Source organism: Triplophysa rosa, linkage group LG4, assembly GCF_024868665.1.
Source record: "Triplophysa rosa linkage group LG4, Trosa_1v2, whole genome shotgun sequence".
NCBI classification, from domain to species: Eukaryota; Metazoa; Chordata; class Actinopteri; order Cypriniformes; family Nemacheilidae; genus Triplophysa; species Triplophysa rosa.
The window spans coordinates 23748383-23773858 of NC_079893.1; the positions used below are offsets into that span (position 1 = coordinate 23748383).

The 25476-nt window shown below is 37.9% G+C and overlaps 4 protein-coding genes across 4 annotated transcripts; 2 read left to right on the top strand and 2 right to left on the bottom strand.

Annotated features, from left to right (window-relative positions):
• Window positions 1-67: 67 nt before the first annotated feature.
• si:dkey-9i23.16 (uncharacterized protein LOC571915 homolog) lies at window positions 68-4937 on the bottom strand. Its single transcript, XM_057332800.1, has 6 exons — window positions 4811-4937; window positions 4259-4345; window positions 4029-4139; window positions 1554-1610; window positions 1274-1444; window positions 68-1093 (listed from the first exon to the last, which is right to left on the bottom strand). The coding sequence occupies exons 2-6, from the start codon at window positions 4343-4345 to the stop codon at window positions 986-988; spliced, it is 534 nt and encodes a 177-aa protein (XP_057188783.1). The 5' UTR covers window positions 4811-4937; the 3' UTR covers window positions 68-985.
• Window positions 4938-4999: 62 nt separating this feature from the next.
• tmem176 (transmembrane protein 176) lies at window positions 5000-15152 on the top strand. The gene is made up of 6 exons (XM_057332801.1): window positions 5000-5272; window positions 5903-6013; window positions 6203-6259; window positions 6511-6606; window positions 6708-6824; window positions 13946-15152. Exons 1-6 carry the CDS (start codon window positions 5147-5149, stop codon window positions 13958-13960), a joined length of 522 nt encoding a protein of 173 aa, XP_057188784.1. The 5' UTR covers window positions 5000-5146; the 3' UTR covers window positions 13961-15152.
• Window positions 15153-18025: 2873 nt separating this feature from the next.
• Window positions 18026-19803, top strand: tmem109 (transmembrane protein 109). Its single transcript, XM_057331922.1, has 3 exons — window positions 18026-18478; window positions 18997-19099; window positions 19222-19803. The coding sequence occupies exons 1-3, from the start codon at window positions 18281-18283 to the stop codon at window positions 19575-19577; spliced, it is 657 nt and encodes a 218-aa protein (XP_057187905.1). The 5' UTR covers window positions 18026-18280; the 3' UTR covers window positions 19578-19803.
• Window positions 19804-19898: 95 nt separating this feature from the next.
• Window positions 19899-25473, bottom strand: LOC130553028 (uncharacterized). The gene is made up of 6 exons (XM_057331765.1): window positions 25203-25473; window positions 24738-25019; window positions 24400-24593; window positions 24056-24142; window positions 21925-21990; window positions 19899-21716 (listed from the first exon to the last, which is right to left on the bottom strand). Exons 1-6 carry the CDS (start codon window positions 25471-25473, stop codon window positions 21660-21662), a joined length of 957 nt encoding a protein of 318 aa, XP_057187748.1. The 3' UTR covers window positions 19899-21659.
• Between the last annotated feature and the right edge of the window lie 3 nt (window positions 25474-25476).

Consider the following 25476-nt stretch of genomic DNA (forward strand, 5'->3'; position numbering starts at 1 on the left):
TTTCATATGTGACATGATGGCAGTAAGGTTCATCTTAATGTTTCACCACACAGACAACATAGATTTTACAAAGTACTTTTTTACTTTTTACAATTTAATTGTAATATTTCAGGAACTCGTGGGTATTTAGTACAAACAGTACAAAATAATGTAATTACTCGTAAAAGTCACTCTTGGTGCATCCACGTCCCCAATAGGCCCTTTTTACAATGACGTCACTTAACTTCCGCCTTTTCGCAAAGCAGTGTATCTTAACATCCGTCTTGCAACAAACAAGAAGTTCCGTTTTGCCGTCGCGCTGGAATTTAACAACAGTGAAAAAAAACTGACAGAACACGTATTCAACTACTTATCCTAGCACCTTCGCTAACACAAAAATAAAACAAAACACTTACCTTCATAATCAAACAGGTATTGTTCAACGAAGAATTTGTATCCTTTCTCTAGCTTTGATCTTGTCATTAGCGAAAATTTGTCTGCAAGACGTTTGTGACAAGCAGAGCAGCAACGCATTGCACCGGTCTCGCATCTCTCTCGCCCCGCTCTGCTTGTCACAACATTGTACATCATCTAGCCGTATTTGTGGCAGATGTGCAAGGGACTTGGTAAAATCCATTCTGAGGCGCTAGCGGAAGAAACTTCTTGAGTTTTACTGGCGGTTGGCAAATCAGCTTATAGGCGCATTACCGAACTGGAGTGCTAGCAGAAGTAACGGTACACTGTTTCGCGGCAGAACGGAAGATGCGTGACGTCATGTGAAAAGGGCGTATAACACTTTACAAATTGTATTTCATATGATAACATGTAATTTAACTTTTTATGAGTTTAGCAAGAAAACAGAAGCTATTAAGTAGGCTACAAGAGAAATTTAGGAGTTTTTACTGACAAAAATACAACTCAAAATATTAAAAAAAACAATTAAATGTCTGTCACCATAAAATAAGGACACACGTTGTATGAAATCCTTGGTGTATGAAATGTTATCTCAGAGTGTCTTCAGTCCTTGAAATGCAGAATATGATAAGAAACAATGAACAGCCAAAGCAACAACATCATAAAATATTAGCAGCCCAGAGATGGCGTTGTTCAAATGCTGTAAAAATAAAGAGATTTTATGAGCCCATATCTATTATTTTAGCTAAGCCATAACAGTGTGATTTAAAATCATTTATTCAGTCTTAAAACATTTTGAAATTAAATATAAACCATATAGGTCATTGCAAAAATGTGTCTTGTTCTTTATACATGCTGTGGCAAATAAAAAAATACTTGCCAAAAAAACGTCTCTTGGACAAGTATTATTTTCATAGAAGTGGGTAACTTCTGGATCTGGTTCTGGGCAATGAGGAAGGACTGGATTGTTGATCACAGCATAACCATACAGAAAAACAGCAATCAGTGCCAACCCTAGGCTTGCAAGACCGGCAAACATACTTTTTTTCAACTAAAAGAGAAAACACAGGCAAGTGAATTAAATTAGGTTTGCAGAAAAACATATTACAATTCACATAGGCTACATGAAGCGCTAAGGTATAAAAGTGCCTGAAATTTACCAGTTGTCTGCTAGGGGTTCTTTCAGATGCCATACTTAATGATCCTGCAATCACAGACTAATGGAAAAATTTAAATAAATTTAGATGAGACAGTTACAGCCTAACAATAGATCATCTTCAAAATGTAACAATATATGGATGAACTGGGGCCAATGTGAGAGGCTTAGACCAGTTGTTCTGTCAATTGCCCAAGCAGGCAAAGTGATGCATTTATGCCATCGATACCATTTGCATAAATAGAGCCACAAAATCCCAATAAATATTTTTTAAAATGTTGAAACTGCATAAAACATTTCAAATTGGCAATAAATGCCTAAAAGTGATCAAATGTGTTGGATAATCATGGGCCAACAACAAAAAAAAGAATCCTCTGGTCATTTTCGGTCATTTTGAACGAAATTTTTTACATTTTTAGCTTTTGGGATTATTGAAATGGTTGGTGATTGTGGTGACACTGGCTGTGTGAAAAAATGGATGTGATTCAAACTGACTAAATGGTCACAAAAAAGTCACACTTTGTGGTCCTGAGTGAAAAAGTGTTAAATCAGGTTTTGTTTTTACTTTAATGGAATGGTACAAAACTTGGTGACTTTTGTGGCAATTATGAACATAAAAATTAATAATGGATGTGATTTAAAAAGACTAAAGGTTCCTTAAGGAAATTCATGTTTTTTTAACTTGACTGCTATATGAATGTAGTCTCGCATCTCTCACGGAGCAGCTAAGGAAGCATAAAAGGACGAGCGACAAGAGTGTACAACGAGAGAGGACCACGCCTGGACATTGTGTTAAGTTTTATCTATGTTTGTGTGGCCGGCAGTTGACTGTGCGGTAGCTGTCGGACCTTTACTTTCGTTTTGTTTTGGCTTATTTTCAGAGGTGGGTAGTAACGCGCTACATTTACTTCGTTACATTTACTTGAGTAACATTTTGGAAAATATGTACTTTTTAAGTAAAATTAAAAGTGTGTACTTTTACTCTTACTTGCGTAAATTTCTCATAGAAAATCTGTACTTTTACTTCGTTACATAACTTACATTGCGTGACGTTCCTTCGTTCCTTCATTTTAAAATATGCTTTTTAAAACGCGTTGTTTATTTCAAGGTTGTCGTCTCTTTTTACGGGCATTCCCGAGTGATCGATTCTTTTGAGTCGATTTCTTTGAAAGCTTTAATTGAACAATGGGCAAAACCATTTGAATAGGCTAATGAATCAGTTCAAATGATTTGTTCAGTTCGCAGCACGATCTGAATCATCTGAAGCAGGATTACTCACTCCTCGTAGCGCGAAACTTAAGAACACGCAGAACACAAAGAGCGTTGGATGAAGTGGATATGAATCTATATCTATACAATCAAAACTGCAAATGTGTCATATTGTTTGCCAGCAATGATAAATGCCCGACATATGCGCGCACCCGCGCGACCTGTTCGTCAGACACAGCATGCGCGTTACCTGTCAGACACAGAGACGTGGGCTTGCAGAAATATACATTTGAAGAACAGAAGGAAGAAAACTTGTTGATGGGCGTGTGGTTCACTGTTTACTGTTTGTTTACAAGTAAGAGCGTTTCACAACACACACGTGACACAACACGAGAAAACATGAGCTTTGTTCAAAAATGTGTATTTCATTTAAGAGAGCACTGCAGATGTTCTAGATCATCTTAGGAAATGCTCTGAGTTTAGTTCATGCTTTAGTTTGACATGGTCTATTATTCTAAATAAGTTGTGTAAACTACATTGACATCAGGACTAGATGAAATGTACAGAAATGCTTGTCTCTTCTGTGTTTGTCTATTCTTTAGTCTCTCTAGTATATTGCAAAGATATCCGCTTATGATAATTAAAAATATTGATTAAAATGTAATATTAAAACATTGGCGTTAATATTAATTTTATGTAGTAGGCCTATATAATCAGATACAAAGTAACTAAGTAACTAGCTACTTGAGTAGTTTTTTCATTGCATACTTTTTTACTTTTACTCAAGTAATTTTTTAAATAGTGACTTTTACTTTTACTTGAGTAACAATTTCTCTAGTTACTTGTACTTTTACTTGAGTAAAGATTTTGGCTACTCTACCCACCTCTGCTTATTTTATTATTAAAAGTTGGTTATCATTCGCCGGTTCCAGCCTCATTCCTTCCTTACTTTGAACAGTATTACAATGAAATTAATAGAAATAAGAATAAATTATTAAAGAAAAAGTATTGAACAAAATCATATTACATTAATTTCACTCCAAAAAGTTAGATTTTAGGTGTTCGTCACTTTAAAGGGAGTATGAGGGGGTTAAACCTCCTAAATAACCCCCCTAAAGACTACCTTGTAATATTGTAAGTGTAATGCCATTATTATTAAATGGAGTGGACGATGTTGTTGGCTATTAGCAAACGTCATAAGACTATGTAAATTATAGAAAACTATAATAAATATATACTATATATTATATATATAGTAAAATGTACATACCACACAACCAACAGAAAGAGGGCACATGAACAAAAATGTTGTATTTAGGCTGATGTTGTAAGTTGGTACAGCCAAAAGCACTTGAAACAAACCAAGTAATATTGCAATTACCTAGAGAAAAAAAGAAACACGTGCTTATAGGGGACATTTTAAATATTCTCAACAACATTCAGGAAAACATCTCATCACAAACGTTTTTCTAAATGACAAACAATTGACCCTTTCCCTACCGCAACCACTTCAGGGTCGTAAAGCCTAAATAGGCGTCGTGACTTGGGAGGAACTGTGTCGACAGACGCCGTTTGGGTTGTTGACATCTATATAAAGGATGTAAGAGGATTTGTTAAAATGAACCTGATGCATAGAAAAATAGAAACATTTAATGGTTTTAGACATTCAGTAAACATATTCTATTGCCAGTTTACTATGGGCTCCATATGGACCAGTGGCATGTTAATGTAATACAGATGTTGGTGATGAAAAAACTCCAAGGAAGTGGGCGGGTAATATAGAGAATATTTATGCAGGACAGCGCAGCTGGATGCAACACAGTGTTGCGCAATAGCTGATGATGTCCAGATTGAAAAAAGCTTTTTATTTACATGACTTATTTACCTTATTTTACCTTATATTATTTTTAATCCACACATGCATAAACACAAACCTGCATGCACACACTCACATGCGTCATCCACAATACAAAGTATTTTATGCGTGGTTGTTGATGTTACTTTTAAACGTGTCCGTTCAGAGGTACTTTTTAATTAAAATTTGATACTCACCTTGAATGCAGGCAGGTCCTAAGAATCCTGGAAAATTGAGAGAAACTGTGATGTTTATGAATGTAACCAAGAATCAAAAGCGCGTATTGGGGGAAGGGGGCTGTGCGTATCTGGGGGTCTCTGGAGGAAGGGGGTTGAACAGAACAAAATTCTTTGCAACGCGATTACTTAAAAATCCTAAGGGTGGGACCAGACCGTTTTGTATGCCAAAAAGAATTTCACAACAAGATATTTGTTTTGAAATTGTTGCATACATACTTAAGTTACAGGAGTTTGTGCGATATTTCGAAAGCATCAAAACAATTTCACGCTAACCCCTCATCAGAAAAAAAAGAAATGTCTGTGACAGTTTCGACGGATCTGTCGGTGACAACTGCGCCAGGTCGGGTGGAGGAAAAAATAGACGATAAACGAAATGCCTTGCAAGAAAGCCTACGGAAAGGGGAGCCCAAAATATTTGGGGTGAGTGAACTACATTTTGTCTGATTTATTATACTCTCCATACATCTAACGGTTGATGTGTAACTTAGCCTACTCCTATTAAACATCTGACTAGTAGTAAAAACAATGGTGTATTAAAGGGATATACTTCACCCAAAAATGAAAATTCTGTCATCATTTACTCACGAGTTGTTCTTAATCTGTATACATTTCTTTGTTCTGATGAACCCAGAGAGAGATATTTGGAAGAATGCTTATAACCAGACAGATTTAGCCCCAAATTGACAGTATAAGAAAAATTACAATGGTAGTCAAAAGTGCCCCAGAACTGTTTGCTGTCCTACGTTCTTCAAAATGTCTTCTTTCATTCAACAAAACAAAACAAAAAGTTATTTTTCCTATGGGAGTCAATGGGGGGCAAGATCTGTTTGGTTATGAGCATTCTTCCAAATATCTTTTTCTGTGTTCATCAGAACAAAAACATTTATACAGATTTGGAACAACTCGAAGGTGAGTAAATGATGACAGAATTTTCATATTTGGGTGAAGTATCCCTTTAAGATTTTTCCTTATAATGATGAGCAATTTCATATTAAGCAATCTCTCTCTCTCTCTCTCTCTCTCTCTCTCTCTCTCTCTCTCTCTCTGTAGGTCTCACAGATAGCACTAGGATTGCTGATCATCTCCTACTCTATGCCTCTACTCTTCGCTGAGACCTCACTGATTATTAATATTGGTGTGCCATGGTGGAGTGGCCTTATGGTAACGTTAAGTAATAACTGTTATGGATGAGTTATTTAAGAAAAACTGAAATAGTTCAATTCAACTATTCAAATAGTGACTTATACTTTGATAGCTAAATTTGTAGTAATGTGGGTTGTGGATAAGATATCAGTGTGTAAAGCAGGTATTTGTTTCACCTACTAAACTTGTATCCCTCTTTCCAAACAGTTTGTCTTTTCAGGTGCAACTGCATTTGCAGTGGAAAAGCATGCCAGTTCAAGGACGGTGAGTTAGACCTTTCACGAGATCTGCAAGTAAAAAAATATTCTAGATATTTGCATATGCAGTTCACCTATCAACTGGATCATAATTAATAATTTAACTAGTTATTTTTTCACGTTTTAAAATCAGCAGGCACATGCTAACAATGCCCAGCAGTCTTCCTAACCAACATTATTAAATTAAGATGCCTGCTTACCTTCCACTTGCTGGACTGTTTACGAAGACAAAACATGATACGTTTTTGCTGTCTTTAGCTCACTGTTTGCTTGACTGCCTCCGTCGTGGCCATAATCGTCTCACTCATTGCGATTGCCCTGTACTACTTTGACATCGGACTCAACCTCTCCAACGTATGTATTGTTAAGCTTATAAAGGCAATTATTTTTTCAATCAATTATCTTTTCAGGGAAATTCATATACACTGACCAATGAAAACTCTTTCTTTAAACAGAATTTCAGCAGTTCTGTAAAGAACACCATCTCAATTCTTATTATGGCCCAGACAGCAGTATCCTCTGCTTTCACAGCTATTCTGTATAAAGTAAAAAAGAACATCCCTGGTTATACGGTAAGATGGGAAAGGGAAAAATAATTTCTTTTAAAAACACCCAGTCTTAGAATCTGTTCATTGACACAAATTTTTAAGTAGGTATAACTGCAGGCCGGAGCGCTCCAAAATGGGGCGTGGATTCCAAAATTGGGCTGTAACCACCAAAAGGGGACGGAGTCTCACTCGCGATATGCCGTGTCATACGCTGTGCAGCACTGCATGAAGTAGCACAAAATAAATTTCAAAATAAAACGTCTTAAATTAAACACCGTTTCTTACGGAAAATGCAATATTTTACATAAGATTTAAGCATGGTGAGTCCCCCCCAGAGTGGTTAGATTTAGGGTGAGGGTATGGTAGAGGTAAATAGAATGACATAATGGAAAACAGGTTATGGGTAGTGGGTAGGGCGAGTCAGGGTTTTCATTGAACTTGCAAAAGTAAAAAAAGGCACATTACACTTATTTACCACACTACTAGCAACATGCTATACATACTGTACATTTCTTACATTTTAAAGAGTGTAAAAACATGTTACAAACCACAAATAATGTTGCTGATAATTGATATTGTAAAATAAATCCTTTATGTTAAATGTCAACTTTTCACCCTAAACACAAAACTAAGCTTACGTTGTTTTATTTAAACCATATATGCATATTTCCTAATATCACTGCTAAATGCGCTGTATAGTGTCTCTGCCAATAGGAGAAAGCAACACCCTGTTTTGGAGCTTTCACTTCGTTTTGGAGCTCCTGCCCCAATCTGGAGCATTTTCGTGTCACTCAGCACGACTTTCAAAACACAGACTGCGTGTGTGTACGTATATATATTTATAACCTGATATCAAAGGAAGTCGTACATATTTAAAGAGGTGGCTAAGCAACACCTTACCTCACCCCAAACCCTAAACTAAATCGAGTTTCGAGTCAGACGCAATCTCGCGGGTGTTTTTTTTTCAAGTATGGCTAGCTGCAGGTTGGAGTAATGGGCATGCTGAAAGGTAGGGGGTGTGCCAAAAGGTTTCTCATTGGTGAAAGGTGCTCATCCTTGGCAACTGAGTTGACCAGTCAGCGTTAACCACACAGAAACGTCATTTCGTTTAAACCGGAAGAAGGTCGTGGTAATTTGTGTAATGCAAAGTTTGCAAACTTGTGAATTTGTGAACATAATCCCTTTAAAACTAAATAAAATGTAATCAGATAAGCTACAGGAAAACTTGCTTTTTTTCATTTTCATTTTAAATATATGTATATGTGGTTCAGGTTATCAGATCTGATTATCTTCATTTACATTTTTTAACAAATGAAATATGATACAAAACTCAATATTTTACTGTAAAGCATAAGAAGTTTGTATAGTGAAAAACTATTCAAAAACCCACAGATAGCGTTTTAGTAATAAATAAATATAGCTATAGGCTATAAAATTGATTAATCAGACCAATGATTGCCCATTATGAAATGTAACCGAAATTAATAATATCCTATGTTTACCACTAAAGTGACAGTTTATTGATAAACAACAACAATTTACATTGAATAAATATTAACAAAATAGTCAATATTGTACATTACAATTCTAAATTCATGAAATCAAATGTATAATCAATATTGTGTTGGTGATATTGTTATAAATTAAAACAATATCTTAACAAAACTAACCTTGCCTAAATAATAACCAAATAATAAAAAGCAAATCCTTGTGAGCAAGAAAAAAACATTGCTGTTCTCTCCAAATGGGTTTCCTGCTATTACCAGGTGGTGTGAGGATCAAAAGTCAAAATTATTTCTATAGTTTCTATAGCATTTCACAATTTTGTATTGCTAAAGTAGATATGTATTTATGGCAAAAAGAGAACAGGAGCTGCGCCTGTTGGCCTTAGGCAGTGCAAGGATGAGCATCAGGGTGGGTTGGAGCTGGGTCTGTTGGCCTTGGGTGTCCCTGGGAATAATACATAGAGACAAAAAAGAGGGATTAAGATAATGTCTCAAAACATTACATTTAATCATTTAGCACATCGCAAATTGGTTTACAAATAAAACAATAAACAAAATATTACAATGCCTGGTATACTGCTTTGGTCTATGGTTAAGGAGTACAATAGGCTATTTATAGCAACAACTGTAATAATCCACTCTATTCAGATTATTTCATTGTCAATGAGTATTTTTACATGTGCAAATATAACAAATAACATAATAATAAAAATATCACAATAGATCAACACCCCTTAGTGGCGAAATGTCGTCGAGTTTTGAAACGTTTCGAAACAGTAATGACGTAACGAAGCCTTGTTTGATACAAATCACGTGACTTAGCCAGTTTGATACACATGCTTCTAAGCACTGATTCGATACAAAAGATTCGATACGGGTTTCGAAGCTTCATGAAGCCTGTTTCGAAAGTGCCCATTACTAGCGCTAGGGGACACAGATGAAAACGTCTTGGTTAAGGATGTAACTTCTGTTCCCTGATGGAGGGAACGAGACGTTGTGTCGAACCGACAGATGGGGTTTGACTTGAGAAAAGGCCAATGAAATTGGCGAATGAAATTTGCATGCCTAACTCCGCCCCGGATATCCGGGTATAAAAGGGAGACGGCGTGCTGCATTCATTCACCTTTTGGGCTGAGGAGCCTGAGAGCATTTCTCGACTGCTGCAGTGGGCGGCAAGCGTTGTGGCATGAAGGACACAACATCTCGTTCCCTCCATCAGGGAACAGAGTTTACATCTGTAACCAAGACGTTCCCTTTCTGTCAGTCTGTCGACGTTGTGTCGAACCGACAGATGGGGTTCCTATCGAAAACGCCACGGCGCTGTGCCGCATCACAATCTCTAGCGAAGCGACGCTGACTGGCCTGGGCGTGTCAGACGAGAGCGCCAGCACGAAATTGTAACCATCCAGTGGAGAGGCAGGGGGTCCCAGAGCTTTTGAAAAAGGTGGGACGCCCCTGCTGCCGGCCGTCACAGGCAGAGGCCTTCCTTCTCTATCAGCGAGATGCCGCCTGGCACCATAAGGGCCACTGCGGAGGCAACTTCCTACCGTAGGGAGGAATTCAGTGGAGACACCATAACCAACATGGTCTCGCCGGCAGGGCTGTAAGGGAGTTCCGCAAGAGGTGGAGGCCCACCTAGGGAAGGTCATGGGTTACCAGCCTGGGAACCAGACCATGAAAATACATCAGACGGAACCACCCTGTTGGGGGGGTTACTACGTGTGGGGCACTAGGTCCGGTTAGAGCTATACGCTAGATAACTCAGTTGATACCCGGCCCAAGGAAGCAGGGCTGCTCCGCCCAGCCCGCCACCAGGAAGTGCTTAGTGATGGATGTAATGCCTATTCTTCACCTGGTGGGGGAAGAAGGGAGGCGGAAATAGCACACTGACCCACCTATGAGGGGGGAAGGTGCTTTCGCAGGCGTACGCCCTATCGGTCGCCGGTCTTACCTGTTGGTACCATGTAAGACTCGGGCTGACACCGGTTCCACACGGAGGCTGTAGAACCTCGCGAAGGTGTTGGGCGTAGCCCAACCCGCAGCTCTGCAGATGTCTGCCAGAGAGGCGCCCTGAGCCAGTGCCTACAAGGAGGCTATACTCCGGGTGGAGTGTGCCCGCACTGCCAGTGGGCACGGGCAATCTTGGGACCGGTACGCCGTAGTGACGGCGTCCACGATCCAGTGCGCCAATCTCTGTTTGGAGACAGCCTTCTGCTGACCTCCAAAACAGACAAAGAGCTGCTCAGAGCTCCTGAAGCTCTGCGTGCGGACCAAGTAGAAGCGCAGCGGACACAACACGGATGGGGTTGGGTCTTGTTCCCCAGTGGGGAGTGCCTGCAAGTTCACCACCTGGTCCCGAAAGGGAGTGGTGGGAATCTTGGGCACGTAGTCGAGTTCCATGCCGAGAAAAAAGATGTTCTGCACGGGGGAGAGCTTGCTCTTTTCCCGGTTGACCTGTAGTCCCAAACGTTCTAGGTGCCGGAGCACCAGGTCCCTGTGTGTACACAACAGATCTCACGAGTGTGCCAAGATAAGTCAGTCATCGAGATAGTTGAGTACGCGCGCGCCTTTCTCCCTGAGGGGAGCAAGGGCGGATTCCACGTCCTTCATGAAGACTCGTGGGGACAGGGACAGACCGAAGGGGAGGACCCTGTACTGATATGCCTGCCCCTCGAAAGTGAACCGCAGGAACGGTCAATGACGAGGGAGAATTGAGACATGAAAGTACGCGTCCTTCAGGTCGATTGCCATGAACCAATCCTGACATCTGATAGACGTCAGGATGCGCTTCTGCGTGAGCATCCTGAGTGGCAGCTTGTGTAGGTGCCTGTTCAGGGTACGCAGATCTAGAATGGGGCGCAACCCCCCGCCTTTCTTGGACGATGAAGTACGGGCTGTAAAACCCACTGGACATCTCAGCTGGAGGGACGAGCTCGATCGCTTCCTTCACCAGAAGGGTGGCGACCTCGGCCCAAAGCATGGGAGCATCCTTGCCTCTGACTGAGGTGGAGAGGATGCCCCAAAACTTGGGTGGGCGTCTGGCGAATTGGATCGCATAGCCGAGAAAGATCGTATTCCCTAGCCACCATGACGGTTTGGGAAGCTCTAGCCAGGTTCCCAGGGACTGAGTCACCCTCCGATGCTGCAAGGGACATCTCATCATCATCACGCACCTTTTCCGAATACGTGGCTGAGGAACAAGATGGGGTGGGACCGCCTCCTGGGGAACGGTCAGACGTGCGAGATGAGGCGTGAACGGTCCGTGAGCCTGTGGCTGACGGAATAACGCTCACGGTAATCCTCATTTCACCCTCGCTGCTCGCCGTAGCGGACGGCAGGGCTGTAGCCACTGCTGTCATGGAACGGGAAGCAGATGAGGTGGTGGCTGGGTCCATAAAGAACACAGCCACCCGTGACCGCAACCGCAGTGCGGGCAGTACGTATCTACGAAGGTTGCCTCAGTGTGCCGGACACCCAAGCACTTGAGGCAGGCAGACATCGTGTCTGTCCCCCTCCTCGATGAGTGTGTTGCACCCACGAGAACAGCGGGACATGCCGCGCTGGAGAAATTTGCTCTTTTAGACAAAGAAAACACCTCTGGAACTGCCGAGACGCCCAGGGGAAGTCGCTACAGGAAGGGACAGTCCGCTGCACCACGTCGTAAGATTCCAGCAGTCTTTGAAGATCATTTTTTGATCATAAGATCGAAGGCTTCGAAGAACAAAAGGTGAATGAATGCAGCACGCCGTCTCCCTTTTATACCCGGATATCCGGGGCGGAGTCTGGCATGCAAATTTCATTGGCCTTTTCAAAGCTAGTCAGAAGATGATAGGTTCTCAAGTCAAACCCCATCTGTCGGTTCGTCACAACATCGAGAGACCGACAGAAAGGGAACTCGTACCGCCTCGTGCCAGACAGATGTTTGATCGCAGACGGAATGGCGTATGACATCAAAGCACAGTGAGAGCTATTTGTGAACTGACTGCTCTGTATGCTTTAGAGATGCTATTCTAATGCCGTATGCTTTTTGTCATAAGGTGATCGGTCTGCGCAGAGCTGGAAAAAGTTAAACACACATACTAACGAAAGCGCCACATGGCACATGCATTGACGCTGCGACAATGGGCCAACAGCGCCACATTACTGTGGGGGCGAGATTGCACAATAAACACACAGAGCAGCTGCAGTTTGTTTGGATGGAAAGCACAACAATGTTTACATTTTCAAAAGATTTTAGTGACTTAGGATCTACTTATAGAATGAATAGTTATTGAATGATAGTTTTGTCTCCAATTAATATAATATCAATAGTAAGAAATATAAAATAATTTAAAAAATAACATTTAGCCTTTTCTAATCATGTGCATGATTTTAAAATGTGTGTTCACATAGCAGGGGCCACAAACCAAACTTTGGACTATTCTTATTCTTATAAAACATAAAAATGATCAGACTAAAAATCCGTATTTCATGCAGAATTTTTTGGGGTTTCTCGAGATACTGTCTTGTACAAAAGAGATTCTCCAGGAATCACTTACAAGTTTACAGATCTCACAAGAACCATTTTTTAGAATTTGAGATCCTTCAATAACTCGCAAAGCACTTTGAGGTCCCAGTGTAGTGAAAAGGTGACTCCAGAACTTCAGAACTGAATATGGGGTTATTCAAGAATCGTTTAAGTTCCTGGAAGAAGCGCAAAGACTATAGATGGTTCCACCAATAACCCTATTATGAGAAAAAGAGCTTTGAAGCCCTTAAAATACGGTTAAAGGTTCTTTGAGTACACAACAGGATATTTGAGGCACCTTTTATTTTTACAGTGCATGGTTAGGGTCAGGGTGAGGGTAAGGGTATCATAAAACTCGAAACACCAAGAATTTAGTCAAAACCAACAAGCCACGCCCACCGATCTGATTCGAAGCACCAAGGATTTAGTGAAGCCTAAAATCACAGCCGCAAAGGCTAATTTTGCTAAAATGCTCAAATTTTACGAGCTGGCAAAGCAACGACAAAGGCCCACCCTAACCCCGTCCCTAAACCAAATCATAACGAAGTCAAATCATAATAAAACGTCCGAATGAGACCGTAGGAATTCACACAAATGAGCCAAGCCACCTTGTGAAATAGGTAGCCTACGAATTCCCTTCAGATGGCGTTGATATATATTTAGACATGAAAGATAATTAAAATGTATTAAAGTCGTGCTGGGTGACGCAAAAAAAGTCATGCTGAGTGACACGAATAAAGGGGAAATTCTTGTCAATGAACATGAATCAACAGATTACATTTTGTGACAACACAAATTCCTGTGAGACAGTGTTGTTAAAAATTGTCATTGGCCGAAACCATTCTTGAAAATGCTGATTAATTTAGTGTTGTCCGTAATTGATTTCTTAATTCTTCAATTATTGAAAAATCATTATAAGGGGATTGGTTAGCAAACGTTGTGCTATCAGTGTTTTGTTTCTTTTAGCTCAAGAAAAAAAATGTTTCAAATGGAAACAGTTGCAATGTAAAATTCTGCATGTTATATTTGATAAACATGACATTCAGTAGGCTAACAATGAAATGAAGCCTTCTGTTTCTTTCCAGATTGTGAATAATGGTCAATTTAATGGATTTTCTCTCTCTCTCTTTCAGGAAATGAATGGATGACATCCTGCTTAATCCCCAAGAAAGACTTAAATTACATAAAGACATATTTCATTTATGTTTGTATGTAGAATTAACTGTGCTTTTATAAAATTACTGCAACCTACATAGTAAAGTACTAATGTTCATATGCAATGCAGTGTACTTTGTAGTGGTATACTTTTCAAAATGTATACCACTTGTTTTTATGTCCATGTTGTGTTTTTAATATACTTTAAGATAAACCATGTGCAAATTCATCACTTTAAATCATTGCAGAGTATTTTCTCCCTAAAACTGCAGTTTACCAAAGACGGTTTAAAAAAATGATATTTAAGGATGTATCAATATCAACATAAAGAATACATTTGTTATTATCATTATAATTACATTTTACCTTTAATTGTGTACTTTGGAGTTTTATTTTGTACCTAATAACGTCGGCTATAGACTGCATATCATTTAACTCCGTTTGTCAAAATTGCCACAAAAGAGATACATGATGTATCTCTGGTGTCAAAACATTCACGTATTGACATGCTTAAACGTCAAACAACTAACAAAAGCTTCAGTTTTGTTTGTCACAAATTTGCTTGCTTTACGAAATTTATAATAGGAAACGTCGTGTGGTAAATGCCACAAGCTGTAGGCTATTTGTTGATATCATTGAAAAACAGAGTTACGACACTCCCATAGACATCTGTTGGAAGAATGGAATGCCGAAGTAACTTGTGTCATGGAGGGCTCTTTATATCCAGACATTGCACTGAAACCCATTAATTTCAGTGTTTCCCAAACACATTCACTCCTGGTAAGTTGAAATATTAAAAGACCAGTGTGACAGAGATGTGTTTTCAGGGTGTTTTTAAACAAAAAATATTGTTTTACTAGATAATTGTGGCTTTTGTGTGTGTGTGGTTGAATAACTTTCTGTGAATACTGCTCATTAAATGAAAATGTTATCTACCCTCTCTATAAATTATATAATAAAATGTCTTACTGACAATGCAGTTCGTTTTCAACGTTCTTAGTTGTGAATATGCTCACAATCATTGATTGTCTATTGCTAAAATACTTGGGAATTTTTATGTGAATGTCTTAACATAATTTAACATTAGGCTGTACTGGTGATCATAGAAGCATGAGAAACATGAATGCATGCATTCTGTTAATGTATTCTACATTATACATTCTTCCTATTAAACACCCTATTAAACGTCAAATTAAACACACAAAACTGATTAATACTCTCTCTCTAACACTAATCAGACAAAATGTTACTTTAAATGCCATCAATATAGTAATCAGTGCATATATTGAGTTGGTATTTAGTGGAAATTGCTGCAAATACAGCTTCTTCCACTCCCAGCCAAAATTCGTGGCTGTTACATAACGTAACCTTACGACCAAATTTAGGTCGTGACGACCAGAAAAGTGAAATTCCTGGATTCATCACCTCCACATAACCTGGTGACGTAATCTGCTGGTCATGGTCACATCGTGACAACGTAATGGATTAAAAATTTTGTGTTGGTAACCAGTTAGTAATTTAAATATTTAATATTCTTTGGGTGGACATGCAGTACAACTAATTTAACTCATCCTTATTTGCCCATAACTATTTTAGAGACTTTTAAATATCATATAATGACACAGATTCAGAGTTGGAATACTTTTGTCATGAATCAGTCTATTTGGTCCCGTCTTTTGAACTTTAAGTTTGTAGTTTTGGTTGTTTGCTTTCCTGTTTCCTGTAGTCACTTTGATTAGTTAAGTGATTCAAGGATAGACATGAAACAACTCTTAATTCATTCAAATAAATAATATAAAACTACATAAAGTACTCTTATAAACTGACTAAAGTATTACAAATGTGAGAAAGATATGTTAATGCATGCATTTTAAAGTTAGACTTTGAATTTTAATGTCAGTTCCACTATTTATACATTACACAGTATTTAGTTAAATTACATCCGAAGTAACTGTAATTAAATTACAGAAAAATAAGAGTAATCCCTTGCTTTACTTTTTTCAGGGAAAAGTAATTAAATTACAGTAACTAATTACTTAGTAACTAGTTACACCCAACACTGTGTATAACACTTATTTAAAACATAGGGTCGAGCATGATTCACGACAGGCAAATAATTACAGAAGCATAAATATTACAAAAAAACACTTTAAATATAAGATATTGTTACTTAATGTGATTGTTGGTCTTTTTTATACTGAAGAGACTTGGTAAACTGAGTTACTCTTAACGGCCACCGGTGCTGTATATAGGCCTACCTTAAAAATAATAAAATATAATGAAATGAAACTTAAAGCAAAGTTAAATTGCACTTTACTCATTTATTTTCGTTAAATCCGTTTATTTGTTGAGCAGTTACGAGTCTTACATGATAATTTCCTGTCAGAGGAATTTTAATTCCTGTATACAGAAGCCCCTCAAAGGTGTTACTGCTGTCAGACGACATTCTGTCAGAATATAAGTTTAAAATCTGTTTAAATTCATTTTTCACAAGCATTAAATGACAATTGTGAAATTAAACATGTCTTACTTCGGAGAAACTATCCATGCGCACTGCTACATTCCCATACAGCAGAGAGCGGCGGGTATTAAAATTCTCTTGGCTTATTTAATTAACAGATTTACAATGTCCTGTCTAAAAACGTTTTAAACACGCATATTTAAATAGTAATCGACATGTAAATCATTAATGTTAGTCAAAATTGTATTGGTAATGAAATTACGTGCCCGCAACGTGCCACTTACGTTACCCGTAGGTCATATTCGGTGTCGGACTGGCCATCTGGAGCACCGGGAGTTTTCCCAGTGGGCCGCTGCTCTATGTGGGCCGGCCCACTGTAAGGATATAAAGAAATAATAATAACGTTATCTTTTGCTCCCTTGTTATAGTTGTGATTTCTGTCCCCTAGCCACAGCGGTAACAGCGCTCGTCAACGTCAAAAGGTTGGCCAATCAAACAGGGTTTAGAGAATTCTAGCCAATCAAATTACAGAGGCCAAGCGGAATAAACCATTCACTTTGATGGTGGGCTAGCCCCCAGAATAATTAGAAATAGCCAAAGTGTCCCACCAATATTTGAAATTGCAGTGCTCTGATTGTTGCTAATATGTTTTTTTATTTTTAGGGTGGTCTAATTATAAAAATTAGACCACGTGTGCGCATACGTATATGTGTGCGCAAATAAAAGCAGAGCACATTATTGCGGCGGTCGTCCAAGCAGCGGCCGCGAATCATTTACGATTAAATGCAGATGTCTCGGCGATATATTCCCGATTAGCAATCGCTCTCTGAGCTCCATCGTGCCGATGGAATTTTGTAAATCGGCCAGACGTAGGCCCTACGTGTGCTACCTGGGATTATTATAGAAATAATGCAAATGGTATATAGACTTTATGCACAAGGCAAGGTTGTTTCATTTTTGTGGGTACCAGCACATGTTGGAGTGGATGGAAACGAGATGGCAGATAAACATGCTAAAAGATTGTTAAATAAAAATAATATAAAATTAATGTAAAGATCAGCAAAGACAATTATCAAACAAGCTGTTATTAAATCTTGGCAACATAAATGGGATATGGAGAAGGAAGGAAGACATTTCTATAAAATTCAAAAGAAAGTATGGATTACAAAAGAACTTTAGAACTTTAAAAGAAGAGAAGAAGTAATAATTACAAGACTAAGATTAGGACATTCATCTTTAAATGGAAATTTATTTAAAATCAGGAAACATCCTTCTGGATTATGTATATTTTGTGGTGAAACTGAAACAGTTCATCATATTTTATTACAGTGTAGAGCATACTGTAATGAGAGACAGATTCTGGAAAGAATCTGTGCCTTCTTACAGACAGAAGGTACAGATATTGTCTTTAGAGCTAATAATAGGTAACAAACATTCAGAAGAATGATAATAAGTTATATAATAGACACAGGAAATTTCATGAGAATATAAGTTATTTTGTTTATTTTATTTTTTATTTTCCCCATTGTCACCTCACACTCCAGTTCAGTTGGTGGCGGTAATGCACCAAAAGTTGGCTTGCCCACCGCCAATAAACGTTACAAGAAGAAGGAGAAGTTAGTAAAACGACGGGGGATGATACATCTGGATCTTTCAAAACAACCTATTCTGTCTCGGATGGGAAAGATGCTTATTTAAACTCTACAGATAGGTTCTTAAACAGAGACTCAATTTAGCGTTATACTTTTCATGGAGTTTTACATGAAAACGTGGTTCGTGAGTGAGGAACTATTCGCGCACGAATTGAACACTTGGTGAAGTCGGAGGGAGGGTCCCTAGATTTCTTTCAAGCATGGGGCAGTTGTTGTATTTTACAACATATATCCTTTCAGTTTCATATCCGTTTTTACAGCCGTGTCACTCCTTGGAATGGGATAATCAGTCCAGTCCTCTTCACAATGTTCGCTCCATTGTCACAAGTTTTTCCGAGGAAGCCCACAGTTACCTGGTCTCTATGATTGGTGAAAATGTAGTGGATTCGTGCCTGAAGGTGAGCTCATTTTGCCAAGCATGCCTGTAAACTATCGCTGAATTTTCAATATAACCCCACAAAGTTCTTGAAAAGAGCACAAACTTTTTTTTATATAGTTATCGCTTTGGTGATGCATTGTTTGTTTGCAGATGCCAAATTTGATATTTATATTGATATTACTATTTTAAATAGCTTAGTTTTACTACAAATGCTATTGGTAAACTGGTTCCTATAAGGAGACAATGGCTAATTTGGTTTTATTGCAAATACGATTAAATTGGCTCATTGGTTTCATTGGACGCACACGCTGGCCCGAAGTTAGCTTCCGGTCTGTGTTCGGTTGTAATATGACCATTTGTTTTATAGTAATATTAATTGAAACTCATATTTCCTTTTATAATTGTGTTAAATTAATGTAAAATTACCCAACAGTTATTGATTCTTTGAGGAGGTCCTTTTGTGTAATTTGTATGATGCTATTAATGATCACAATCATCATTTTAATTATTGTATATTTGCTTACTCGTTTGCATCAGTCTGCACGCAACAGCGTGACGTTTCTGTCAGAATCGGCGGCGGCGGGGCTTAACGTGCTCATCCGATACCTTTCTGAAATTTTGGAAGCAGCAGGAATTGACGGTAAGTTTACACAAATCTACTTGTTTATTTGCTTACTAGCTTCTATTTATTTCTGTTTGATAGTTTAAATTGATGTAAGCAAAGGCACACGCTCACAGCATTTCTCCATGTGTCTGATATAGTCAAACTTCCCTTCCAACAAGTTACTCCAGAGGGAGTGATATTTGTTAGTCTGTGGGCCATGGTTGCTCTGACTGCCTACTGGATAATGTCCCTCATCCTGCGGTTGCTGGTGGGAGCTGTGAGGCAGGCGCTGTGGCTCCTGAAGGTCATCTTCACTGTTGCTATGTTTGGGTTGATTCTCAGCGACGCCGGTGCTTCTGCAGAAACCACAGCACTGAGATTAGCAGGACTGGTGTGTGTTTGTGTCCTGTTAGGCGTAGGTGGAACATCTGGAAAGCGAGATACACATCTAGAGGATAAAGTCAAGATGTTGGAGAGACGGCTGAGAGATATGGAAAGAAGCAGAGAGGAATAGGAAACATTCACCCGGTTCCCTTCCTTTTTCCAGCAGCATTTCGGTATTTATAAGAATGCTATGGTTAAGATTTTCATTCAGTAATGAGAAAGGCATTTCATTTAAACCATGTTTTTTGTTCCCTTTCACCTTATTCAAAGAAAAGCAATATTGCAAAATGTATTTGAACAGTGTTTTACAATCTCAATGTGACACACAAAATAAAACTTTTCATTTTAAATGGCAACTGTCTTTGCATAAATGGGATCCATCTTGTCCACTATGCCAAAAATGTTCCAATCCAAGGTTTAGATCATGTTCAGTCTCATATTAGTTCGAAGTAGATAATTGACTTGTCTTGAGGGTGAGCCTATAGATGTGTTAATGTTTGTTTATCTCTGTAAGTGATAGATTTTGGTATATAGTGCTCAAATGTAATTTATAATGCTGAAATTAATGATTTTGACACCCCATAGTGAAAGCTCCTAAATATTGTTTTTATTCTTTGACATGTCCTTAGTCAAAATCAAGATATCAAGGTTATATCTTCACAGAATGTTCTTTACGTTATGTAGAAAGATTTTATTCAGTATACGTGAATGTACAGTGTACTGGAACAAGTACCGATGTACCTGTAAAATTGTGTATAAAAGCAAATCACGTTTACACTGCAGTTCAACAGAAAGAAAGAAAGTTTAAAGTCACAAACACAATGTTTGAAGTTTATGCACCTTCCTTTTTCCGTTTAATTCAAACTTTTAATTACTAAATACTGTGTGCATTTTCAGTATGCTTAACAAATGATTAATATTCCCCAGAACAAGTTACACAACACGTATTTTGTAGAACATTATTTATATTCATGTATATTCATTTTATTCTCTATTATAATAATTCCATCCCCAGCTGTAAGATCCTATTCCATTTGTGCTCACTTGCGCTCCCTTAGTCTAAATCTAATGCAATACGAAGGTGGCCTGAAGACAGCCATTTACAAAATGCAAATGATTAATAGTTGCATAGTTGGTTAAATTCAGACTTGATTCTGTGGTATCTTGAAATATTTTCTAGTATTGGTTACAAGTATTGTTTTCTTAATAGTCTAAAATATTTATTTAAAGCTGAGGATTTTACTTGAATATTCATAATAACTACCATGTTATTGTTTGTTCTTTTCATCACAGTCCCCAGCACTCAGTTGCTAACATCATTCCAAATATCTTTGTGTTCAACAGAACGTAGAAATTTATACAGGTTTGGAACAACTCTAGGGTGAGTAAACGATGACAGAATATTTATTCCAAGATGCCATAGGCAAAAAAATTCTAACAAAAAAGATTAAAAAATATTGAAGATTGAAAATTTACATAAATGATTTATTAAAAAATATCAAAACCATTACTTTTTACTTCGCTATTTCCTGGAGCTGACTACAGAAGCTGGCCACAGCAGACAATAACCATGCATTTTTAACAGTTCATACCTAAAGACAGCACAGAATATATGAGGTATGAAAAGAATTAGATGTAACATCTTTGGAAGCTGTTTTGTGTAGTAGTTACAAAGAATCTACAAAGTACGCATTGTATTAAAAACAGTGAAGACTGGATTCCCAAAAAATAAAGGATTTAAAAGTAATTAAAGAAAATGAGAAAAATACACACAAGCTTGCTCTTAAACTAAAGAGCATTAAACAATGCTCTTTACTTGATAACTAATACTGACCAATCTATTTTTAATAATCTGCAATATAAAGGTTTAATAAAACAGTATAGGCTAAACCTTTTTAAAGTTCTGGATTTTGCATGTTTGTACATACAAGTACATACATAGTAGAAGACTTTCCTTCTGAATAGTCTGGAGAATCTGTCCATCAGACTATTCATAATAGAAAAAGACCGATATTAGGTTTTTGCGGTCTTAAAGAAACATAAGCAAAAAAAAATCAATTTAATTTTAAGGGTCACAAATCAGGTGAGAAATATCATAAAGACTAGAATATGAGTGCAGGAAACTTAAAAAATATGTATAATAATAATATGACACTTAGGGATTTTGGGGCTGTAAGAAAGAAAATGTTACCTCAGTCTGAGAGTTTTACAGTCATGCAGTTGTGGGATAAAGCCCAGGTGAAGCGATGTTCATCAGTGGATTGCAGTTCTGCACAAACACAACATTATACAGTACACATGAAAGGGTGTCATTTGTGGGTATGTTTCAATACAAGCAACTATGCTTTAGTACTGTATAAAGTATGTAGCAGAATATCCTGCAGAGTAATGATTCTGTGTTCTTTACGCAAAACACTTCCAACTTTCTGTAACATTTTATTGTACGTAACAAGTAATCAGAAAGGTATAAGATGTACCACAGGTGCAGGTGGGTAGTACTGGTTTGGAGGAACATTCAGCTGGGGGGGCTGATAAATAGGGTTCTGTGGAGCATACTCAGTATTAAAGCCGTAGAAAAAATATGTTGTAATTGTTCAATTGTTTGAAATTAGTTTTGTGTGTCATGATCGGATGACATTCCTATCAGAAGCACGTTTACACTTGTCTTTTCAATTTGTATGTGGACAACATCCAGATACAGATCGCATGTTAATGCCAAATATAAACGCACCCTAAGATGCTAAAACATCAGAATACAATTTGTCCAAATCTTTGGCATCTTGATGTTTATTGATGATACATATCACTCTACTGTGATCTACTGTGTGAGATGTCATTAAGCTCTACATCTAAAATTACAGAGTTGGAGGTGTTAAAGTTAATTGTTAGTTTAATTTGTCTGTTTTTCTTTCTCTCAGGTGTCAGTGAAGTCTACATCAGTGCAATGTGGCAGCTGATGGGCAAAAGGTAATTTCTTAGTGTTGTATTTGTATTACTTATTAATGCACTTTTTTTCAAAACTGACTGTGGTCCTGAAACGGTCATCCTGCAGTACTGAAGGATCATACAACTGGGATTTACATAGCTCTGCACATCAGTTTATGAACTTTCTCTCTGTTTAGGGCTGATGTTAGGAAGAATGTTACTGACAAAGTCACCATTCACTTACATACAAAAACACTAGTCAAAATGCAACATTTTCTCTCTTGTGCTATGCTAAGGAAAGAAAGTCAGGAGGGTTTGAAATATGATGGTGAGTAAATGTCCACATATTACAGATTAAAATGGGAATTTTTGTTTGTTAAAATAAATCTATATGCAGTGAGGTGGTGTTACTTTATTTCATAATTATTTTACTTTGTGAATGTCATACATATCACAATCAGATGTAAAATATAAATTTTGTGTTTTGTCTATCATTTTTTCATGTACGCAATAAATATTTAATGGAGAATCATGGTGTTGTGTCATGTTTTATGAAATGTTGTTATAGTATAATGTGTATTATAAAACGGTCAGTTCTGGTCCTTGATTCTGATTGGCTGAGCCGAGTTCTAAGCCATTATAAAATATCCCGATTTATAACGGCTGACTGCCTTACATAGCCTAAATATCACTTTATTTACTTTATTTTATGAAACCTTGCTACGCATATGGAATAACCGTTTTATAAAAGCAATAAGCCCCGCGAAGCAGTGGGTTACAGTGCATTTTATAACAGCTAAGGGGGTTTTAGGCACAACTACCTTTGCTGCTATAAAATGCACTGTAACCCACTGCTTCGCGGGGCTTATTGCTTTAATATAATAATAATAACAATAACAATAGTAATAATAATACTACTGAAATGGTGACTAGAAAAGGGTTCCAAAAGGAACTCTGCTAGTTCTTTAATGCACCTTTAAGAGAGGGTTCCAACAGACCGTTTTCACAATGACGTCAGTTAACTTGCGCGTTTTGCAAAGCAGTGTATTCCAAGTTCCGGTTCGCCATTATACCGGAGATTTCTCAGTAAAATGCAGGTATGTTTAACAAAAACAACTGGAATCTAGCTACCAGGACTTATAGCAAGAATATGACTTGACTAAACGGAGAAGTTGACGATCACCAGCAGATGGCAGTAGTGCAACACAATGGCTGCAAGCTGCCGGTAAAAACCAAGAAGAAGTTTTGATCGGGTCGTGAGGAAAAAATAACCGCTGAACCTTCACTAATAAACAAGTAAAAGAGATAACATTACATCTCCCGCAGAGAAGTAGCGCTGGCGGAAGTAAGCAAACACTGCTTCAGAAGATGCGTGACGTCATGTGAAAAGGGCCTATTGGAACCTTTATAAAAAGGTTCAAAAATGAACCTTTAAGGTTCCCCCACAGTTGCAATCTCCAGGAACCTCAAAAAGTTCATTTTTGAACCTTTTCTTCTTAGAGTGTACATAATAAGTTAGAGGCCTATATATACAGTATCTTAAACATGTTTGCTTAACATTTTAATTTAGAGGTCAAAAACTGAAACACTAAATGCTTCTGTGTTGTTTACATCTTGCAAAATGGTTTATAAAACTAATTAATTGAAATGAATAGATGTAAATGTGTTTGTATTTGAACTCACAGGGTAAGGAGGAACAGCAGGTTGTCCATTCCATTGTGGTGGAGGAGGATATTGAAACTGACCTTGGACTGGAAGAGTGGGATAACACTAAAACATAAAAATAAAATAAGAAATAGTAACTGGTGTTTATGACAAGTGTAGAGTAAAAATGTAAAGCTACAAATGTTTTCTTTATTGGTTTTCAGTCTGAAAAAACTATTTACAAAATATGTCTATTAACAAAAATATATTTACTTCAAGCTCTTTTGGAGAGATTGAAGGTAAAGACACTATAATGTGCTGCTGTGTGAATTTTGTGATATGTGTGTTACCCTTATTTATCTACATGATTCAGAAGATCTTACCTGTGAGGGATCAGTCACTGTCTGACACATTGGTACAGACTCAGGCTGGCCATTAAGGGTGTTGGTATTTGCTGTGTTTGATTTATCATCCGTACAACAGATTTTCATCATGCAGTAACAGCAGATAATGACCGGAATCACGAGAAGAACCAGAGCTATAAGAGCCTTCTTATTCGAGGTAGGACTGTGGCGTTCTATATAGAAAATGCAAAGACACAGACAAGAGCACAGATGAAAATATGTTAAAAGAAACGGTACACACCACAAATCTCTAAAACAAATCAAAAATATTCCTTCGTGTTATTTTCACAGCATTTTGGATTAAATGTGATTCTTACCAACTATCAATTTACTCTTTGACACAATTCGACGTTTAGGATCTTTGAGTATGTATTCGCCCACATCTGACACATTGACATTAAGCACATTGATGGTTTCACTGGTTACTTTAAGTCGGTTGATGTAGTTTGGGTCTCTACTAGCCACTGGCTCTCCACTCTTCACCAGGGTGACAATTGAACCATTGTTGTAAAAGAAAAGTGTGGCATTCTCCAGCTTAATTCCCTCCAGAGATATGTCGAGAGTTTCACCTGGGGCACATTTCATGGTTTTGTTTTTCCCTTTAAGGGAGAGAATGACAAAAAAATTAAAAACAAGACAGCGTTAAAAAGATAAGCAACATTTTATTGGCACAAGATTTACATTCCTTTGTATGTCTGTAGGCCTACATATTGGAATGACAATAAAAGCTGACTTGACTTGATATGAAGGTGATGTAGGAGGAAAAGGATTCAATCACTTACCCTTGACCTTTACCGTGTAGCTGGAGATTTCATTATTCCATGCATTTAACAGAGTGTATGTTCCCGCATGATCAAACGTAACATGCGACACAACACGTAATTTCTGGCCTTTAAGGACTTTACCATTCCGTACCCAGATAGTACTATGTCTTTTCTCATCATCAGAAATGAACTTCAATTTCTCTGTCCTATCGGGAATATCCAGAGTCAGATCATTCCCATGTAATACCTCCTTCTGAGTTGCGTGGACTGCAGAGACTAAGGGAAACATTTC

Bases quoted from the DNA above. Each gene is read 5' to 3' on its own strand.
- si:dkey-9i23.16 (XM_057332800.1), bottom strand. From the start codon at position 4,345: ATGTCAACAACCCAAACGGCGTCTGTCGACACAGTTCCTCCCAAGTCA. The intron at 4,140-4,258 runs GTAGGGAAAGGG...TTTTTTCTCTAG, and splicing joins ACGACCCTGAAGTGGTTGCG to GTAATTGCAATATTACTTGG. The intron at 1,094-1,273 runs GCAAGTATTTTT...TTATTTTTACAG, and splicing joins GTCCAAGAGACGTTTTTTTG to CATTTGAACAACGCCATCTC.
- tmem176 (XM_057332801.1), top strand. From the start codon at position 5,147: ATGTCTGTGACAGTTTCGACGGATCTGTCGGTGACAACTGCGCCAGGT. The intron at 6,014-6,202 runs GTAACGTTAAGT...CTTTCCAAACAG, and splicing joins CATGGTGGAGTGGCCTTATG to TTTGTCTTTTCAGGTGCAAC. The intron at 6,607-6,707 runs GTATGTATTGTT...TTCTTTAAACAG, and splicing joins TCGGACTCAACCTCTCCAAC to AATTTCAGCAGTTCTGTAAA.
- tmem109 (XM_057331922.1), top strand. From the start codon at position 18,281: ATGGGGCAGTTGTTGTATTTTACAACATATATCCTTTCAGTTTCATAT. The intron at 18,479-18,996 runs GTGAGCTCATTT...CGTTTGCATCAG, and splicing joins TAGTGGATTCGTGCCTGAAG to TCTGCACGCAACAGCGTGAC. The intron at 19,100-19,221 runs GTAAGTTTACAC...TGTCTGATATAG, and splicing joins GGAAGCAGCAGGAATTGACG to TCAAACTTCCCTTCCAACAA.
- LOC130553028 (XM_057331765.1), bottom strand. From the start codon at position 25,473: ATGTTTCCCTTAGTCTCTGCAGTCCACGCAACTCAGAAGGAGGTATTA. The intron at 21,991-24,055 runs GTGAGTTCAAAT...TATGCTCCACAG, and splicing joins CTGCTGTTCCTCCTTACCCT to AACCCTATTTATCAGCCCCC. The intron at 21,717-21,924 runs GTACATCTTATA...GTGTTTGTGCAG, and splicing joins ACTACCCACCTGCACCTGTG to AACTGCAATCCACTGATGAA.